The sequence below is a fragment of the Sinohyriopsis cumingii genome, chromosome 3 (genome assembly GCF_028554795.1).
Source record: "Sinohyriopsis cumingii isolate HCF-2022 chromosome 3, ASM2855479v2, whole genome shotgun sequence".
NCBI classification, from domain to species: Eukaryota; Metazoa; Mollusca; class Bivalvia; order Unionida; family Unionidae; genus Sinohyriopsis; species Sinohyriopsis cumingii.
In genome coordinates, this window is record NC_142963.1 from 22,417,711 (window position 1) to 22,440,662 (window position 22,952).

The following is a 22,952-nucleotide window of genomic DNA, read 5'->3' on the forward strand; positions in this document are numbered from 1 at the left end:
CCAAAACATTGTCTGATATCTTTTGTCTTTTTGATCTCGTAAAAATCAACATTTTTTTCTTCTGTATGTTATTTTGTAACACAACTAGCTTTGATCGCACCTTTATCCCTTCCAAGGTTATAACTAAATACACCTTAGCTCCTAATATCAGTGTTATTGACTTTATGTTAAACTCGTGAAATGTTTATATCATCTCTCTACAAGGTGTTTATGAGCGTAGCTTTGGGTCATTATTTATGCATAACAAATTTCAGATTTTCAGTATAATTTGGAGTTCGTTGAGTTTGTACTCCACTCAGTTGATGCAGATGTGCTTCAGTATATAGATATGTATAGTGGTGAAATAAATATGTCTCAGTCTGGGGGTTTTTTTGTGCGTCGGGGGTCATAGTAGTTTTGTACATGCTAGAACAGCAGCTGTGCTAGAGTAATTTATGTGCAGAGAGAGAGAGAGAGAGAGAGAGAGAGAGAGAGAGAGAACTTTTTAATAGCAACTTACTCAAACTACTGCAGCACGGTAATGATGATGATGATCCGAAAGTAGTTTTGTTTGAGAGACAAACTGCTAACATTTTAAAAACCATCCAAGTGCAATTCAACTTTCTAGGAAAGAGGGAATGAGACACTTTTATATTTTATTCATACTGCCTTGTTGAATGTTTGACATGTATAAGAAGGAAAAATTTAAAAAATTAGACTTTACTTAAAAGAACATTTTAACGATTCGTGGAATTTTTGTCATCATTTTATTTTAATTCTAACCTGTCGTAGAAGTGGGTATATTGCATGTTGTATACAGTATATATGCAATGACCTGGGTCTTTTAAAGCTTTATTTTAATGTATTTGCGCGAGGGTCGGCGTCACATCATATACATTAGGCTGCTCCGTGTACATAAACATGTTCCTAACAGCTCCTGTTCATCATGGTATATCGTTGTGTTATCTTACCAAAGGGTGACAACCCACTGTTAGGTTATGCTCCCACAATACAGAGTACATGCCGCTCACGAATACATTTTCCAAACTTCAAACATAAAGAATGACTTAAATTTTGAAATTAACTAATTCTGAGCTAGACTCTAGTTGTGTTAGAATGGATCGGGCATAAATTATAAGGACAATTTCGCAAGTGTACTGTGTGTGTGCGTGTGTGTGTGTGACAAGCTCGCTCCCATGTTGGAAATATTTAAAAACACCATATTACTTTATTTTTTCATAATGCAGCATGGTTAAGAAAAATCTGTAAGAACAAAATGCGAAAAACCAATCGAATCCATAAAACTGTCAAATACAAACACACCGATTCTTATTAGGAACGCAACGTCCACTATTATCTGATTTACGCAAAAACAACTTATATTTCCGCCATTTTTACTGAATCAGCAAGTAGTGTCGGCCAATACATATAGTTATAAACTAATTAACTACTAATTTAATATATATGTGCCTGTGTGCAAAGTTTAACCGAGATAATCCAATAAAAGAGCGAACTGTTCCGTTGATATTAACGAATTCGTGTTGAAATCCAAGTATTTTACGAACTTTCCACCACTTTTTACATGTGGGAAGATCGACCATAAATATGGTCAAAGGGACGTAAGCAAATAGCTTTAGTAAGTAGAAATACACTATTTCCTTTGTGAGATTCGAGATGCACAACTCTAGGTGAATGAGTAACGTCCCTTTCATGTCTTTCACAAAAAGATCGAACAAGCACATGCTAAATTCAAAAGTGCATGTTAAGCTGGATTAAAAATTGCACGTCAAAACAAAAATAAGTGAGAAAAACATTCAAATATAGCCCAATGTAATTTTTTTTTTATTTCTTAAAGAGTGAAATTAAACATGAATTTGACATTAAATTGTTAGACTGAAAAAACTGCCAGCACTTAATCCATAACTTGTAATTATATGTATGGTTCTTTGAAAAATAAAGCCTAAATGCATCTGTAATGTAAATCAGGGAAATATCTTATAATAATAGGAAAGTTATCTTGCCATGTAGTTTTAATGTTCAGTGTGAAGATAACAGTAAATGAAAAGTGTGTTTTTCACCTTGTTTTGTCTGATATCTTCCATTTGTAATACTACTACTACTACTACTACTAATAATAATAATAATAATAAAAATAATAATAATAATTTCCAATGGTAGCTTCTGAATATATAAATCTTCTTAATTTCAATTATCCTGGTAAACTCTAATAAAGTAGTTGAAGTACACAATTATATCAATATGGACCAAAAGAAAGCAATGGTATCTATATGGATCAAAAGTAAGCAATTATATCAATATGGACCAAAAGTAAGCAATGGTATCTATATGGATCAAAAGTAGCCAGTTATCTATATAAGGAGCTAAAGTAGGCAGTTATCTACATCCACCAAAATAAGTCAGCTATATATATATATATATATATATATATATATATATATATATATATATATATATATATATATAGACCAAAAGTAAGCAATTATCACTATAAGGACCTAAAGCAGGCAATTATCTCTATACGGACCTAAAGCAGGCAATATTCTCTGTAAGGGTGACAGGAAGGCAATTATCTCAGTAAGGCCCAAAAAATAGGCAATTATCTATAAACTGGCCAAAAGTAGGCAATTATCTCAGTAAGGCCCAAAAAATAGGCAATTATCTATATACTGGCCAAAAGTAGGCAATTATCTCAGTAAGGCCCAAAAGTTGGCAAATGTCTCTCAAATGACCAAATGTTATATTGTTTTATTAAAAATAAACTTTATCTTCAGCTGAGACAAATAGAGATGTCTCTTAGATGTTTCTATCTTCAGTGAACATATTTTACCAGATTTTGACTTGATGGCCATATCACAACTAAATACATCTGAAATAATAAAAAGACTAAAAACATGGTTTGAAATATTTCAAATAATTTATTCTACAGTTTATTTCATCACTGTCAAGCACTGTCACTAATAGAGTAAAACATTTCATGTATTCTAATGAATTTAACACGAGTTTCACTATGATACAAAATAAAACAGTCCCTGTGTACATTTTGTATGATGTCTAATAGCATCATTACTAAGTCATAACTTGCATAATATGTGTCAATGAGTTCTTTTTATGTAAAGATTTCTTAAAAAGCTTTTGTGAAATAAATTACAATGAAACACATGCAATATATTCAATTTCTACTAATGTTTGTAACAACAATAATATCACATGGTATACCTGGGTTCTGTCTAGACATTAGTACAGTAATTGAGGATTTCAAATAAAAAAAGTATAACACTTTTACAATAACTGAAATGGATTACTTAATAGTTAGGGTCCAAATAAACCTCAATTAATTGGTTTGAAATAGGTAGCACTCTTTACAATAACTGATATGGATTACTTGGTAGCTAGTGACCAAATAAACTTCATTTAATTAGTTTAAAAGAGGTAGCACACTTCATAATAACTGAAATGGACTACTTGATAGAAAGTGTCCAAATAAACCTCAGTAAATTAGGATAAAATAGGTAGCACACTTTTCAATAACTGAAATGGATTACTTGATAGCTAGTATCCTAATTAATTATGAAGATATGGATTATTCCAACAGATATTATTCTGTCAAACTCAATGTTTAAATGAAAATCAAAGCTAATTTTCTAATAATCAGCCAATGTTTAATCATCTATAGCCACACAAAATTGTGGAACATTTTTCTAAGGAAAATAATCCTCCCCAATGGGTATTGGATGCAAAACAGACCTGGCATGCTCTCTAGCATGTTACAAGATATGACTGATGGAGGCATGGTGCCATATGAGCAACTGAAAGGATGTGGGTTTGAATCCTGCACTGTTTGAATCCTGCCAGGTGGGCTACTGTGGTGTGTTTTTGGGCAACACACTTTATTCCAACTGCCTTGCCATTAAATAACCTACCCATATAGCTGAGCTGTAAAACTGCCAAACTAATATTTTCACAAAATTTCCAAGTATTGTATTTGTTATCTTTAATGCAAGAAATACTGTTAGTAAAAGACAATAATAGTTATTTAGGCATGTCTTGCATTTGTGGCAACCTTACTAATTATCATTTCAGGAGTCTATGAAAATTCACAACAGGGTTTGTTTTCTACAATACACTGAAGCCTATATTGCATCAATGCTCAACATAAAAATTACTCAGGATGAGGTTCATCTATAACAACTTCTAATACTGGGATATCAAACACAGACTTCAGATAAGCTTATATATGTTGGAAATGCAAACTTAAAATTTTTAATCTCACATAATTTAAAAAATGCAACAGCTTCTCACTATAAAGCACCCCATAATACTAGTACCAGCGTTATTAAATTTGTCAAAGCTTGTTTTATCATTGCTAATTATTTCATGAATGAGAACCAATTTTACAGTACAAGTTGTACCAGTTACAGTAAAGTGTGAACCAGTTACAGTAAAATGTGAACCAATTACAGTATAATGTGAACCAGTTACAGTAAAGTGTGAACCAGTTAGAGTAAAATGTGAACCAGTTACAGTAAAATGTGAACCAGTTACAGTAAAGTGTGTACCAGTTAAAGTAAAATGTGAACCAATTACAGCATAATGTGAACCAATTACAGTATAATGTGAACCAATTACAGTATAATGTGAACCAATTAAAGTATGATGTGATGATTATATCCTTGAATACTCTATGACTGTGTTTTAATGGACTATCATAATACAGCCTTGTGGGAACATCCCTAAGTGTAAGGTTCCCTCAATTGTAATGCCTGTCACTTTTATGGCTATCACAAAAAGCATTACAAATATTGTATCATAATCTTATCTATACTTATTAGTCACTGCCAGCAAACTTCCATATCAGCATATATGGGTGGTCACAGGAAGTAACTGACTGATCAAAAATATTATTTTGAATACAAATTAAATCAGATAAATGGGCAAGTTTATTGTCTTTCATTATAATAATTTTAAGAACATAAATACATGTATACAATCTAAATGCAACAGATTCGGATAGATAAAAATACTAAGCAAAGTAAACTAATCTTTAATCAGACTGTCATCCTGAATCAGACCCCCCCCCCCATGACACCCCAGTGTTTCAGGAAAATATTAAATTATTTTCTGTTATTTGGCTCATGAATAAATATGTAACAGCATATATATAATCTTCCAACACAAGTTTTGATACAATTCAGACAAAGAAAATCTGCACTTTTCTTCTTTTTGTCACAATGACCTAGACCATAAACCTTTTGACCCCAAGATCAGTAGGCTTCTTTCTTACCCTAACCACAAGCTGTCAACAAATTTTGGTCTGTAGAACTAATGTTATTAATGAGTGCATAAATCATGATTTTTATTTTAGTGATTTTGATCTTAGACGTTCTGATCACAGAGTTCTAATAGGGTTCTTCCTTACCCTAAGTGCAAGTCATCCACAAACTTTGGTAACTGCTGATGTTAAACTCTAATTATTGTTTGGAAATATTTTCTTCTTGTACACAGTGACCTTTACCCCAAAATTAATATGATCTTCCTTAACCCATGTTCAAGCTTTCCACAATGTTTGGTAACTGAATGTTGTACAAAAATTAGAGTTAGTATGCAGAGATCATTTTCCTTCTTTTAATCATAGTAGCTTTGACTTTTGACCCTTACTTGACTGGGTTCTTCCTAACTCTAAGTGCAAGCCATGAATAATGTTTGGTAACTGTAGATGTGACAACTCAAGTTATTCTGTAGAAAAGAAACTCATAACATACAGCTGGATGGATGGACAACATCAACAAACATTCCACCTTAATGGCAAGTGTATGCAAAATGATACATTTGCCTCCAGAAGTATTAATTTATCAGTTTTGGCTCATGCGAATTATTAATTACATTTAAAAACAAGGTAAATCTCAGAAAAAACACATGCTTACAAGCATTTAAAACTGCAACAGATCTTCCATTCTTTCTGGGCTCGGTAACAATTACCTGTTTTCAAAGAACACAGTTACTTATGTATGACATACCAAACTGCAAACAACTAAGAGGAAGATCTACCACCGTATAACATACTGCATGATCAGATTCGCGTTGTTGCTTGAATCTCAGATTAAGGTATTATCCTTTCGTAAAAATCAATGTTTGCAGCACAACATAAAATGATGTGATCACTACATTATTAAGTCACTTATTACCTAAGTGTAATGTATAGACCTTGAACTCTTGGAGAGAATGAATGTGAAAAGGATGTCACACCCATCTCTTATTAAATAGTGAAAAACGGCTTAAACAATTTTAACATTCACAATACCAGTAATATGAAAGACATGTTAAAAAAATGAATGAAAAGTATTCAAGACCATGTGGAATTTTTAGCAATTCACTGCCAGCTTGACTTGTCATAAAATGAATGAAAAGTATTCAAGACCGTGTGGAATTTTTAGCAATTCACTGCCAGCTTGACTTGTCATAAAATGAATGAAAAGTATTCAAGACCGTGTGGAATCTTTAGCAATTTACTGACTGCTTGACTTGTCATATATTAGTCATGCAGAATTTCTGTTGCTGAAAACTGATGTGACATCAATAACAATGTCATACTAAAAAAAGTCACTCACCAAAATACCCTTTTCTTGGCATTTGGTAAGAATCTATGATCTTCAACTGCATAATCTGATGAAATGTAACATACTCGTTCAGCCATTTATGGATGATTAGAGACTGGGTACTATTTCATGACCCCTACTTAGGAATAGGTAGTGAAAGAAAATGCATATCAACCCAAACAATTTATGTGATTTTGAATTGCTTGGACCCTTAACCATGTAACAAAAAAAAAAAACAGTTTTAAAAAGTTAAATACAGCAACATTTTTAAAGCAATGAAAAAATGAAACAGTGTAGACCCTGATTTCAGTGATAATCAAATTATGCCAAGGCAGATATAGTCATAAATGTAGGTGCACAGTATACATAGGTATATGCAAAAGCCATACATGTGATTCTATAAGTGGTAGAAGAAAAATAGTTTTTAGTGTGCCACAGTTTTATAGTTGAAATTACAAGAATTTCTTTTACAAATTGAAAAATGAAAAAAAAAGCCCACGATTGTTTTACATGTTTTTGTACAAGTTACAGAAACATGCCAAATCTAGTCTGCCTGGAACCAAACTCTCCCACCAGTGCAATGACCAGTGCAATGACCAGTGAAATGATGCATGCATGCAGATTAAAAATTATTAAACAATAACAAAGCTGTGTAAACAGTAAGTTGTAAACTGATTACCCTATTACCTTGATTACCCAAAGGCAGTATGGATTTTATTTTAGGTACTGTAAGTAATAAAGGGATCAAAGGTGGTGCATGATGGCTTTCGAGTCTTTGATTAAAAAATGGCCTACCTTTGGCAGAGGTAATATAAAAAGGAGAAATACCTGAGTAAGTATTTTGGTCTGTCTTAAGCAAAATATTTAAGGGCATATCTTTTTCTGGTCAATTCAAAATGTACACTATCTCCCAAAGCTAAATAATCACCAGGTAAGAAATATCTCAAGAACTTCATAGCAATACTTGGAAATCAGAGTTTCAGTGTGTGCAAACGAGTTACAACAGTCCAAAGTTTGCAATGTGTATTTCATGTAAATTTGATTTTAAGATGGTATATGGAGGAAAGAAATAATATTATATGCAAACACCATCATATAGAAGCAACGATTTCTCTGTAACAAACACTCTCACTTGGAAGACCTTGTTTGAGACTGGATCAAAAGTGAATAAAATGGCATTTAATTAATTTTTGTTTGAAAATTTTGTAGCAGAGCAGAAGTTAACATTCTTCATTGGAGAACATTTTATTAACTGGTTACAGTTATGTTTGCAGATTCCTCTCATAGGTAAGATTCCACTTTCAAAAGTCCTAATGATTTTAAAGTTAATTACATTTTTTGGAAACAAATGTGTAAATCATGTCATATTTATTTTAATACCAATGACCTACATTATATTAGCAATGTTTTTTTATATATTAATATAAGAGAAATTTTATAACGTTTTGTAACAGTTTGGGATATTTGACCTGTGATATATGCAAATGCTCTATACAATACACTGTAGTTTGGGATATCTGACCTGTGATATATATACAAATGCTCTATACAATACATTATAGTGTGGGATATCTGACCTGTGATATATACAAATGGAAACTTCTTTTTGTGTATAATACACAACCAAATACTAGTACTATAAAGATTTTATTACATTCTTGGATCATCTGTTAAAACTCTTTTAGAAAAGGCTTTCTTATAACATTCCATTGTTATAATATTTACTTGGGTTTGACATTTTATGTGGTCCACCTGAGAAAATTATCTAAAGGATGTTTTTATCACCTGTTGTCCCAAAGCCAATACACCATGGTAGTTATGCTGCTGTTGCTGATGTTCCTGTTGTTAAAGTGCATAATGCCTACTTTGCCTGGTAACAAGGATGGTAATTTCTTGAACTGTATTAATTATTAATATTTAATACCAACAAGTGAAAAGTAAATTTGTTGTACCATAATGATCTTGTGAAATAAGTGATTGCCAGGAAGCAACCAATTACTGAACAAGAACAACTTCATATAAATGTGATGTACATGTATCTTGAAAATTTCATCAGATGGTAAAACATACAAGTTTATATACTAGTTAAAACAAACATTTATTTCATGATAACATTTATTTATACAAATGTATTGTTTGAAAATTGTATTATAATTGCATATTAGTTCTTGGAGTATCATACCAATATAAACTGTTTATAACATGTATGTTCAACATCATCGACATGGAGAAAGAACATAAACATTTCAAGAAGATAAAACACCCAATGAATCTGAGATAACGTTTCTTGGTTATAATGTTTCCTAAAAATCACAGTCCCCTATGTAATGTTATAAACAATCTTTACAGTATTTATCACACAGCATCAAGGCTTCCTCAGTGGTAAGCACATGACCCAGCAGGTCTGATTATCAGCGCTTACAAACCTCTGACAACCAAAACTGAAGTATCTACGAGCTAATCGGGCTATTGTTTCAACAGCTCTAACCGTTACATTGATTTCCTAGATGAAATCTTGAACTGGAATTACAAGACGCACACGCGCGTGCACGCACGCACTCACACACGCACGCACACACACACACACACACACACTGAATATTTAAATAAATCTATTGGTGGAGGAATGTCTGATAAAACTGTTTCTTAATTATCAATGATTAAAATGATAAAGTACTTTTACTCTAAAAGGGTAATTAACATACAAAGTGACTGAATCTATCATAAAATAATGTCAGTCAATGCCCTAAAGAACATACAAAACTTCCAAAAAGGTACAAAAAAAACCCTAATTTTAAGAAAAAAGTTAGTAGTACACAATATGTGAATTGAAAAGTTTAAATTTTGCTAAAAGTGACAGACACACATACCATATTCTGAAAATTGTAGTATAAAACTATACGAAGAATATTTATGAAAAAATAAAAAGAACATAAACTGTACATCGCAATGCACAACTTTTCAAAAGTAACTGATGTATGTACTTGCTAATAAGTCCAGTCCAACTGCAACCGTGTGGACACGCATCTTCCACTCCATAATGGGCCAGCATACCAATGCTTGGCTTGCTTGTTCTTCTGATTACATCGAGAAAAAATCCATAAATCCGGACCTGCTCATGCAGTATGTAAAAAAATGCATAAAACTAACCTGCTGATGCAGTATGTAAAAAAATGCATAAATCCGGACCTGCTGATGCAGTATGTAAAAAAATGCTGGGCCTATGCAGTTGGACCCTTCTTATAGGCAAGTATATACAGTATGGTATTCTTTATTAGCTATTGTTAAAAAAATTTTATTTTACATCAAAATGTACACATTCTAGTACTTATGCTAGGTTGTTGTTAAGCTTTATGTATTTCCCAACATGAATATATATGGTCCAAAAAATAAAGCAGTTCAAGCGATATACACATAAGGTAGCCAATGTACAACAGGTGAACGAGATCTTACAGCATCAAAGTGATTACAGGTAAATAGTGTCGGAAATCCAAATGTGTAAACTAGAATGCCAGTTTATGCAATACAACAGATAACAAGGATTGGTGGCAAATATTACAATTCATGAATACTGATTACTGAGCATTGATAATTATAAAAAATTTCAAATTATCACATTACATATCAGTATAAAATGTAAGGATAAAAAATCTATTATATAATCCTATGGAAAATCTTTCTTTAGAAAATAACATTCAAACTATAGTCTCTATGTTCTACATAGTAACTAGGATCTACATATATACAATATATACTGTATTTATTCGCTTGTAAGTCAAGTCCAACTGCAATCATAGATCCTGATCCACCATAGCATATTGCACCTGCAGATCTGGGTCCATATTGTTTGTTCTACTGATTACTCCTAACAAACTGCACAGACTCTGTGCATTATGCACTAACAGCATTGGGTCTGTGCAGTTTGCAGTTGGACTCATCTTATAAGGGAATATGTATGAGTCTTCCACCGTTCAGATGAAAATAGGATATGATCCAATTTCAGTCAGTAAGAAATAAAATAATGAGGAATACCATATCCTTTAAGGATCAAATGGTTGGAATGTACAAGCAACAGGAAATGACTAACAAAGAACACTCTTGAGTTGAGTATGCCTTAGTGCTTAAGGTTGATCTTGGACTTCTTTATGTGGTGTTAGCACTAAGGGTTATAAAACAGTACACATCTACCAGATTTATCTGATTCTTTAGGTTCCCATTAAGGCAGAATTAATAAAATAACACACATCACCAAGAAACTGAAGTTAAGTTCTTCAACTGTTTCTCAGCATGTCCGACATATTGAATCTTCATTTACTTATAGCTGAGCCGTTGACAAAACCACCAACAAGAAGCTTTTATTTACATTGCCAACTATATATGTATTTTGTATTTGTATACCTCATGCACATCTAAAAGTCTCACAAGGTGTAATCATAAATTGATTCCTGTTGTTTCCTTTTTATGAAAATGCACTTAGAAATGACTGGAGAACATAATCATGGTGTTTCTTTGTGGCATGTATCGAGTTTTAAACTATATTTTAATGGAAACTGTCAGATCTGAATGATGTGAAAATAAGGCAAGATTTTAGAACTCACGTACATTACCACAGGTGTGGAATGTAAAGTCAAGATGTTTAATGTATCCTGAACAGGGTAACTCTTATACCTGAATTGTATGTCTGCAACCAAAAGCACTGAACATATAACCACATTTGGATAGCTTCTATATTTAAGCATTTATAGACTCTGATCAACTGGAATGGCTTCGACATTTTCCATCACATCGTAGAAAAATACCTAATATGTAAATAGTGGCCATTTGGAACTGCCCTAAAAGTTATGGCTACTATTACATCATAATAACTTCATTAACATTCCAATGACTCAGTGATGTGTCATCACAAACAGCAACTAAAGTCATAGTTTGAGGCCCCTCAAACAAAATATTCTTTCAAATTTTTCATTAAAAGGCTGCAGGAATAATATCAAAAATGAAAACTGCAGTCCTTCACTGATGATTTAAAAGTTTTTAAGTATTACTATAGGAACTATGGGGCCCCACTGTACTAACAACAATTTTTTTCAAAAATTGTCCATGATTTACCACAAAGCTGATGGCAAAGTTAGTACTGGGAAGTTTAAACACTTCAATGTCCTTAAATGCCTTACAATAATGCAGACCAATACTGTATATGAATACAATGATTTACCACAAAGCTGATGGCAAAGTTAGTACTGGGAAGTTTAAACACTTCAATGTCCTTAAATGCCTTACAATAATGCAGACCAATACTGTATATGAATACAATGATTTACCACAAAGCTGATGGCAAAGTTAGTACTGGGAAGTTTAAACACTTCAATGTCCTTAAATGCCTTACAATAATGCAGACCAATACTGTATATGAATACAATCTGCCTGTATGTCTTATGCTCTCAGTGTTATTTTGATTTTCTTCAGAGGTATTCAGGTCATACTAGAGAGCTAATAAAATTAGGACTTGCCAAATTATTGAAACTGATTTTAGAATAGACAATGATTTATCATGAAGCTGTTGGTATGGTTACTAGAGGTCACATGTAATGTTTTATCATGAAGCTGTTGGTATGGTTACTAGAGGACACATGTAATGTTTTATCATGAAGCTGTTGGTATGGTTACTAAGAGGACACATGTAATGTTTTATCATGAAGCTGTTGGTATGGTTACTAAGAGGACACATGTAATGTTTTATCATGAAGCTGTTGGTATGGTTACTAGAGGACACATGTAATGTTTTATCATGAAGCTGTTGGTATGGTTACTAAGAGGACACATGTAATGTTTTATCATGAAGCTGTTGGTATAGTTACTAGAGGACACATGTAACGTTTTTGAATTAGATACTATATATATACTCACTTACAAGTCAAGTGCAAACAACAAAGATAATGATCTGCCATAGCATAATGACCTGCAGATTAGGGTCTATGTTATTTGTTCTACCGATCTGCTGGCACTTATGCAATGGCAGATTGGTCTGAACGTTTTGCAGCTGGAATTGTTTTATAAGCCAGTATACATGGTAGCAACTTTTAACCCTTTAAACATATTGTTACACACTGTATTGGACTTTTTCCAGATTGTTAGAAAGGGGCCCCTGCAATGAAGTTTTACCAGCATCATTTGGTTACTTGTTTTCAACAGCTATCAGTTTGAGTGTCCAAGCTATATATTCCTAACCTGACAGTCATCCATTCAAAACTTTTAGTTTGGGCAGTGTCATTATGATTTCCTCTTTCAGAGTTTTATGACCCTCACTGCGGAGAGACAAAAATGTTCTGAGACTAGATCTGCTGTTGTATGACAGATCAGATTAGTATCTGCTGCTGTATGACAGATCAGATTAGTATCTGTTCATTATACTAAGCAATTTTACGCAAAATTCAATCACTATTCAATAACAGATCTGTCTTTAGTATGTTCACACTTACATCCATATTTGACACTGGTATATATAGTGCCATCAAGAAGCATCTGAACTTCATATCAACATACATGGTACTGTATCAATGAAAGCAATCAAGGCCATTGAGTGACTATGGAAAAAAACATTAAAATGGCAAGCATGATTAGGTATATACTGGTACCTGGACAATAGTATTTGCATCTTATGTCTTTGGGAGATACCTATCAATACAGCAACTGTGCTGATTCCAATATTCCATTCTCACAGAATTGTTAAATATAATTATAAACTTAAATTTAAGCTCCTAAAGTTCACTAACAAAATAATATTTAAAGCTGAAGTTAAGTCTGATTTTAATCAGACAGATAAAATATTTACTAGATTTAACTCTGGCTATGATTATTAAAATTATAATACATATGCCATCTTGTGTAGGTGTTAGCAGCCTTAATATATCTGGCTCTTTGCAGAAAATTTACAAACCTGACATATGACTCTTTGTCTCATTTAAAAAGACTAATCCAATTTGACAGTATAATGTTTGTACCTGTACAAATACATATACAGCAGTGTTTGAAGAGATGTATGAATGTGGTCATATCCATGTATCAACATTGGATTTTATGCAGCATTTAGGCCCTGATGCATTATTTTACTTATCCTTTCTCCAGGCCACAGCCAAAGAAAATGACTTTGCATCCAGCATCATACGAATACTGGCTGAAAACATGCAATCCTGGTACATTCTTCAGCTGAACATATAAGATCAATTTTACAAGTAGAGAAATAAGATGGTCTCCCTTGCCCTGCAGATCATCATGAATAATAACAAACAGCATGGTCATCCCATAAAGGTTAGGGTTAACTATATCAGACAGCTTGGAGCTAGATATGCTATCCCATAATGCAACAGGCACTAGGGGTGAACCATTACAAACTGTATAAACCCTGTGCTGCCATTCCATTATATTATTGCTGATTAGGGTTAACCATAACAAAGCTGATTTTGTGGTTTTAACACCATTTTTCAGCACATGATAGGCTATCCATTGTAGCTAGTATATTTGGTAGAGAAAGAACCTGGGAAAAACCCAGGAAAACCATTTACCTATGGGTTGCTCTTAGCAAGCTTTCTAACATACCCATATTGTCCAAACTAAGACCTGAACCCACAAGGAAAGATGTGAGATGCGAGTGACCTGTAAATGTGAGTGCCTTGGATCACACAACCACCAGGGTCCCCTACCATAATAAACTGTAGGGAGTCAGACACAGCATCACATGATGCACCAGCTGATCAGGGTTAATTATAACAAACTGCATGGAGCCAGATCTTCCACTCCGTAATAAAAGAGCTGATCAGAGTTAATTATAACAAACTGCATGGAGCCAGCAGAGCTGCCATCCCATAATGTACCAGTGGTCGAGATGACTGCTTTTGTGTGACCCTGGGAAGGGCACTTTACTCTATTTTCCTTTGTACATTATAACCTCCATTTATTCATGTGCCATAAAACAACACAACCAAATAAACCAAACCTACTTTGTGATTTGCTGCTTGGCAATACTTTAAACACAATTTAAGATATGTTAATTCAAGTTCATCAAAATATTATTAGCTTGGCAAATCATAATTCTACTGCTTCAGCTTCACCTAATTCATAATTCTCAGAAATATAGAAATATACCTCAAAAGAAATAAATATTAACAAATTTTAGTGATAGTGGTCTTATGTATGATGATGTTTTAACATAAATGGGACTACTGGGAATGGACCTCAAACAGCTAAGTCTGCTAAATGATAATAGAAAAATCATAAACTGACAAAAATATGAAAGATAGAAATCTTTGCATAGGAATCTTATGAGTTTACAAAAGATGACATAAATATGTATCATTTAATTACCATTAGTAGCACTGTCATACACATGGAATTGAGCAATTCATTGTTAAAACTATTTACATTTAACGGGAACAGAGGAATAAATGTATCAAACAATTATAAAATCAAACTACTCTGTAAAACAAGAATAATGCAGAACGTGGGGTCTCACCTGCCAAACCTACTTTGTGTGACCTGCACAATGTGAAACAACACTTGAAAATGCAATGCCAACATTTATTACAACAGGCCACCAAAGTCATTGTCTTCAGCTACCTAACATTAACATTAAAATAAGGCCACTGAAGTTACTATCATAAACATTAACATTACCAACAGACCAAAGTCAGTCTCTAACACGGAACATCAACATTACCACCAGACCAAAGTCAGTCTCAAACACAGAACATCAATATTACCAACAAACCAAAGTCAGTCTCAAACACAGAACATTAACATTACCAACAGGCCAAAGTCAGTCAATTACATGGAACATCAACATTACCAACAGACCAAAGTCAGTCTCAAACACAGAACATCAACTTTACCAACAAACCAAAGTCAGTCTCAAACAAAGAACATTAACATTACCAACAGGCCAAAGTCAGTCAATTACATGGAACATCAACATTACCAACAGGCCAAAGTCAGTCTCTAACATGGAACATTAACATTACCAACAGGCCAAAGTCAGCCAATTACATGGAACATCAACATTACCAACAGACCAAAGTCAGTCAATTACATGGAACATTAACATTACCAACAGACCAAAGTCAGTCTCAAACACAGAACATTAACATTACCAACAGGCCAAAGTCAGTCAATTACATGGAACATCAACATTACCAACAGACCAAAGTCAGTCTCTAACATGGAACATCAACATTACCAACAGACCAAAGTCAGTCTCAAACACAGAACATTAACATTACCAACAGGCTAAAGTCAGTCAATTACATGGAACATCAACATTAGCAACAGGCCAAAGTCAGTCTCTAACATGGAACATTAACATTACCAACAGACCAAAGTCAGTCTCGAACACAGAACATCAACATTACCAACAGCCCAAAGTCAGTGTCTAACATAGAACATTAACATTACCTACAGGCCAAAGTCAGTCAATTACATGGAACATCAACATTACCAAAGCATCACCAAAGTCAATGTCTTTAAACCAAGTACAAAAACTGAAAGAAAAACACTTCATACAAACAGGTTCATATAAGCAACTTTTCCTCATTTTCTGGTTAATTTTATTGATTAATTACTTCATACAATTTAACACGAGACACCATTATTTCTTATGTATACAACGATGCTGCGACTTTCATCAACAAATCAGCTTCTTCAATTCTGATGGAGAAAAAAGGCATTAAAATTGAAAACATATTACCAAGCAGAATGTTACAATGGGAGATAACTCCATTTTCACATACTAGAAAAGAAACAAATTTATGAATACCTTTAAAGCTTACAAGACAAAGACAGTTAGAATACGCATTGACTGGTAGCTGCCTAAATTGGCAAGTCAGTCCCAAAGGTCAGTAAAATCTCTTATCTTTTGTTTGGTCAGTGTGTGACATCATTCACACAACAGAGATGTCATTCGCATAATGGCTAGTTTGGAAACAAAAAACCACTCCACCACCATCAACTCTACACTGCAGTGATTAGTTGGTAGTCAACACACTCAATGTGCATAATGGGTAATAAGTACACAAGTTTTGTACTTTTGTCAAAAGATACAGGCTGATAGTATCTGCTGTCTCAGGAACAACAGAAGTGTGGTTCATTTGTCAGCAAAGAATGCCCATGGTATAAAGCTATAAAGCACAAATAGCACAGAGAAGCATATATTATTAAGATTATAAATGATTTATAACACTAAAAATAATAATAATCTTTAAAAAATCAAACAAATATCTCTCAAGACAAAAAAGTTAGAGCACAATTCTATCACATCAAGCTATGAAAAGATCATTAAAATTAATATTTAATAGCAATTAGTTAACTGCAACAATTATGAAAAAAGTGTAAAATAAAACCCCAAAAATCCAGAAATAAATCACTCTGCACAAAGGACAACAAGATCTCAAAATCCAATGTTTAGATATGTGTAAATGTGTTGTCTCCTTTTATTCACCACTTCACACAAATAAATTCCCTTGGATTAACTGAAGATTTGCAAAATTTAGTAATTCTTATTTATTATTTCAGTCCTGGCTGTATAGACTGCTTTTATCAAATGTTTCCAGAGACAGTTACAAATAAAAGAAAATATGTCTAAAAATCTAAGCAGGTATTTTGTTATATCCTTTCTGTAATTTCTGGTACACTATAAATAATTCTAAATAAAACATTAATTGCAATTTTCAGGCAATTCTTCCAAAAGGGAATAATTACAGGGAAATGTTTTCAGTATGAAAATAAGACAAAAATATTCATGATTTTCAAAAACTGATTAATTACGAGTCCAACTGCAAACTGCATAAACCAAGATATGCAGTCACATAATGCATTGTCAGATCTGGTTCTATACAGTTTGTAAGGAGTAATCAGTAGAACAAACAACACAGACTCTGATCTGATCAGGGTCTATGTTGTTTGCAGTAGGACTCAACTTATACACAAGCACAGACAGTATTTTATAAGCATTTGAAGCTCATTTTATACAAATCTAGCTACAAGTGTTACACTGATAATCAAACTTACAAATGTACATATGTGTGTTAACAGAAATCAACAAATCTAACAGTAACAGCCTTTGTACAACTAACAGTATGATAAACAAGATCTAGAAAAAAGACAAAATACTGCTTATTCTAGCAAAATTAAAACATATTTATGAGAAGGCTGAATGATAAACACAAATAATGGCACTTCTTCACTCAACATAGTTAAGTATATTAGAGAGTACACTCAGACTTGGCGCAATTGAAAATACCAGCCCAGGTCTATTATCTAATTATAACAATAATTCATTGGGATTTCTGTGTCATTAAGACCTTTGTGTACTTGAATTACTGTTGAGGCCTTATATTTGTAGTTTGTTGAAACCACAAAATCAGCAATAATCTGTATGATAAAAAAAGTGAATTTAAAATATTTATTTTACACTGCTAGGAATAAGTGACTGCTCATGCAAAAATAACTTCTTAAAACTAAACTACCAAAATAATAGATTAGTTTCTAATATTAACTTTTCTAATGCCCATTCAAAGTAAATTATTAATCTACAATATTTTCTACAATGATGATTTAATATTTTTGTCAATATTTTAAATGTGTAAACCCTTAGTTTTGTATTGTATTACACACTGTACTTAAAATAATATTAAAAAGCTCCTTGTAATAAAATCAAAGAAAATTGGTCAAAGTCTGTCAAGAAATCGGAGCTGCATAAAGAAGAAAACCAGCTTAGCTAATGAGATTTTTCTAGAGTGTTTTATACGCTAGCTATAACATTTGCATGAAATACTGCTATTTGTAAATTTACAGGCAAAAATTCACTTGAATTCAGATGCTGCCATCTAGACAATAATGCTTGATTGAGTGGAAGTCTTTGCCACTAAGTTTGCCACAGAAATATTTTGTGAAAGCAATATACAATAAAATTCTCAAGTACTTAGCAACTTACTTCAAATGGTTATCTTGTCTGACCAATTTTTTTAATCAGTCAAGAAGGGTACAGCTTTAAAGCTAACGCAGAAAGGCAAAAGGTCATCCAAATGCTGATATCACTGAATGGTATGATAAGCTGGTTTCCTGTCAACATAATGACTTGATAATAAATCGTAATACCATAACAAAGGCATGGAAGCTCCTACTGAAGAGTCACATAGATATGAACCTAACTTACTTTGAGATTTTTTATTTTTGTGCTATAAATTTGTGTGGTTTTAAAAACAAAAAAAAACATAAGTACATCAAATTTGTGGAAATGTAAAACAGTTTTATACAATAAAACAATATTGGGTCTTTCAAGTACTGATCTGTAGCAATCCAGACAAATTTGTACCCCACAAATAAAACTGAATTCACAATAGTTGAATTAACAGTTATCTGAAACCAAGATCGTCACTAGAGTTACTGTACATGTGTCTATTGCTTTGACTTTGAATTTCTGGGATCATTGAAAATTACCATATAACTAGTAAATTATTTTTTTACCTTTAAATTCTGGGTATTTATTGCCTTTAAAGTCCGTCATACTGTAGTATCTGTGATTTAAATTGTTGCAGCTTGGTTATGAAGCCACAGGTCCAGAAAGAGGGAATGTTCATTGATATAATTTCCAGGGTGACATTATAAAATATGAGGGAAAATTGTTCTACCATAAAAATACTGGTTGCCAGGTAGTTAAATTGTAAAGAAATTTTAGTGCTGATCATACAATAAATTACAGTCATACTACATGCCACTATACATGAATGGTCAAATTATTTTTCTCTCTGTGCATACCTAATTTTTATAGCACTCTAAGTTATACCATATCCAGCCCGGTTTCTAGCCAATAAATTAAGATTATTTCATTAATCCACATTTATCTGAAGCAATTTTGTCAGAGCTTTGGAACTTTTTCTGCATCCTTTATGCAATTCAGTTAAACACAGCTGCAATGCAATGTCATCTGTTTGTTTGGTCACAACACTGCATGGGTTTGCAGCATATGTTTCTGCCTCTTGGATTTGGATGGAAATCCCATGCTACATTTGGGGCAGGTATAGGGCATGATATTATGAGTAACCTTCATGTGTCTGTTATACTTAGCCTTGTCGACAAAGCCCAGATTACAGTCCTTGCAGTGGTGAAGATTCTCCCCTTTGTGTCCTCTCATGTGGACATGGTATGCACTGCTGTTGGCAAAGGGTTTTCCGCAGAGCTCGCAATTGTAGGGTTTCTCCCCAGTGTGAATCCTCATGTGTTTAATAATATCAGTTCGCCACTTTGATCTCTTCCCACACACTGTGCACACAAATGGCTTAAGAATATGTGGAGGAGCTATTTCTTCATTGTATCCTGGCTCCTGGATGATCAGGACTCGGTTAGGATCTGGATCTGATGCATTGTCATTTTCACTCTCCAATCTTTCGGCTCTCTCTGAGGACAAGTCTACAGGCTGTTTTGAAGAAGAGGACCCCTCATCATCTTTCTCAGGGGATGATTCTACAGAGGAACTGTGGGATATGTAACCTGACATTGACAAATTGGAATGTCCTTCTCCTGTCTCAGATGCTGAGAGAGAACTGCTGGATTCCTGGAGGTTCTGATTTGTTGCAAAGTCCAAGGTTTTGCTTGAGTCTTCTGGATGACTAGCCATGTGGTTCTTGAAATCCTCTCTCTTTGTGAAGGTTTGGTTGCAAAATGCGCATCGCAGATTCTCTTCTCCTTTGTGTCGAAGCATATGTGTTTCATATGCTGTGCTACTAGTGAAGTAACGATCACAGATGGTACACTGATGTAGTGCCCTAACCTTGTGTCGGCGCATGTGGGTATTATATGCATTTATCTTCATAAAGCTTCGACCACATATACTACAGTGATGCAGGTCCTTTTCACGATGTCGGCGCATATGTACATGATAGGCACTATTTGTTGCAAATCCACAGTTGCAAATGTCACATTTAAATGGTTTTTCACCTGTGTGGATTCGCATGTGTTTTATCATGTCTCCTCTCCATCGTGTGCGAGACCCACAAACTGTGCAGACAAAGGGCCGGAAAGGTTCGACTTCCTGTATAAATCCAGACATATAAGATGGCTCATGAACTCGCCTCGGTGGTCCTCTTCGTTTCTTCTGTCTGTTGTTATGCTGTGATAAATCAAGTGGAAATACTGGGAAGAAATCAGTATCTGAACTCTGATCCATATCACCTGGGGAACTTCGTGACAGAATCCCACTATCAAGCCCAAATGGAGACTGTTGCATTATGCTGTTGGTAGGAACTGGTGATGTCTGTGGAATGATGTTGGTGGTAATTCCCGGTGATGTCTGGGCAATAATGCCATCATGCAATCCTTGTGATGTCTGCAACATCAATTTACTTTTCCCATCTTCTGCAGTCTGAGACATGCCATTGCTACTGCTGTTCATTTCTGGCGATAACTGCAACATATTACCACTGCTAAGAGATGTAGATGTTTGTGGAATGATGCTACTTGATGATGTCTGAAACCCAAAACTACTACTGATACTAGATGCTGGAATGCCATTCACTGCTAGTGACACATTGGTTATCAGAGGTGGTGGAGTTGATTTTGCAATCTGGCTGCTAGATCTAAGTGGTTGTTGTTGAGCAGTAATGTTCAAAACACCAGATTCTCCAGTCATATCATTATAACAAGGCAAGTTTTGGTTTGGCTCATTGAGCAGAATGCCACTTGTGTTGTTGGAAGCAATGGCAGATGAACCTGAGCCAGACTTTTGAAGATAACTGGGCTTTACAGGAAATAAATCTTTTACAACTTTTGTTGAGTCAGTAAGGGTTTTCCAAAGCAGAGGGCTTTCCTGTTCATTTATGTATTTGTCTGTCTTCCTCACCTGTTTGCTATAAGTCTGGGTGAAGACTTGTTCAGCCTGCTGAACACCACCTTCTGTAATCAGCCCTTTGTTGTTACAACCAACTGTGTCTCCTGTACCAATATTTAAGCTACTGCTGTTGTCTGGAGCCTGCTTGTTAGTCTGGCAAGTGGATGAAGCAAATGCTCTAGAAGGAGTATTTACAATGTGACCTGGAGCTGAGATTTGAGCACTGTCGTAAGAGCTAAGACTCTGAATGTTCTTTGACTGTAGAGGTATAGTGCAAGGTGTAGTACTGCCTCTCTCAGTTGGGTAGTCTGTCAGCGGTTCCTCTTTTATTTGTATAGCTGGAATAAAATTGGTATTCTCTGAAGGTGTAGCCTTCACCTCTTGTATAGCATTTCTATTGCCCTTATGTTGCAACTGGCTCTTGCTGGAAGAAGTAGTCTGAATACCTCCATTACTCTGCTGACTTAGATTTCCTCCATTTCCACTACTAGCATTATTTACCATATGTCTTGGGTTCTGATGCATAAAACCATTACTAGTTTTAGAAGCCACTGGTAAATTATGTGGACTGGATCTGGTCGGGTTCCTACCATGTATCTGTGGTGTGTGTACTGCCTGTGGAATTGATTGTGGTGTTGTCACCATTGCTATTTGTGGTGATGCTTTTTCTGTGTCATGAGCCATGACATAGACTTGCATGTTCAGGCTTTTTTCACCACCCAGTCCACTATATGATGGCGCCATTTCTTCCTCTTCGTCCTCATTCTCTCCAGGAATAATGTCTGTGAGAAGAAAAGGAGGGAGTTAAAATTATGGACTGTACCAATGTAAAACAAAATCTGAAAATTCAGTTGAAGATTTTATGTAAGGAAGTTCAGCTGAAGAAATTTCTTTCCTTGACTACTTAAACAAGTGTCACTGATACTCTACTGTCTGAAAAGAATTTCCAGGAATCTAAGACAAGACTATTTCCTTTAAATGCCATGTGCTGAAAGCCTCTCTGATACTTATGAATGATGACAAGATTTTCAAGATGGCTACAATAGGAACATACTGGATGTAACACTGGCACCATTTTAATTCATAACAACCAGACATCATAACGTCTTTTAGCAAAACCCCATATTGACTTCACAACCATTTAGGTGCAGCAGCAACAACAAGGTATTCAAGATGACCAACATGGTGCTCAATGTCCAGTTCGCATAATTTTTTATTCAGGACCAACGAGACACCACAAAAAGTCTTCAGGTGAAAACCCTGCTCAATTTAACTTTCTGATTAAAAGGTGTAGCAATAACAATATTTTCAAGGTGGCTGTCATGATGGCCATAGTGAATGTCAGACTGTACCATTTTCATTTGGGAGGAACAAGACATCACAGAAGATCTAATGATGTCTAATTGAACATCATGGAGGAGAACTGATAACATGGCTTTGAAAACATCAACTGTACTGACCAAATTGGATATCCTAGTGGAACCGTTTTC

The 22,952-nt window shown here is 34.2% G+C and overlaps 1 protein-coding gene across 1 annotated transcript in view; it reads right to left on the reverse strand.

The window, feature by feature from the left end:
• Positions 1 to 19,381: 19,381 nt before the first annotated feature.
• Positions 19,382 to 22,952, reverse strand: part of LOC149802526 (uncharacterized) — a 52,624-nt gene continuing 49,053 nt past the window's right edge. Inside the window, exon 4 of the mRNA XM_089951764.1 lies at positions 19,382 to 22,244. Within this exon, the coding sequence (XP_089807890.1) occupies positions 19,576 to 22,244 (2,669 nt within the window). The 3' untranslated portion in view covers positions 19,382 to 19,575. The remainder of the gene's footprint in view (positions 22,245 to 22,952) is intronic.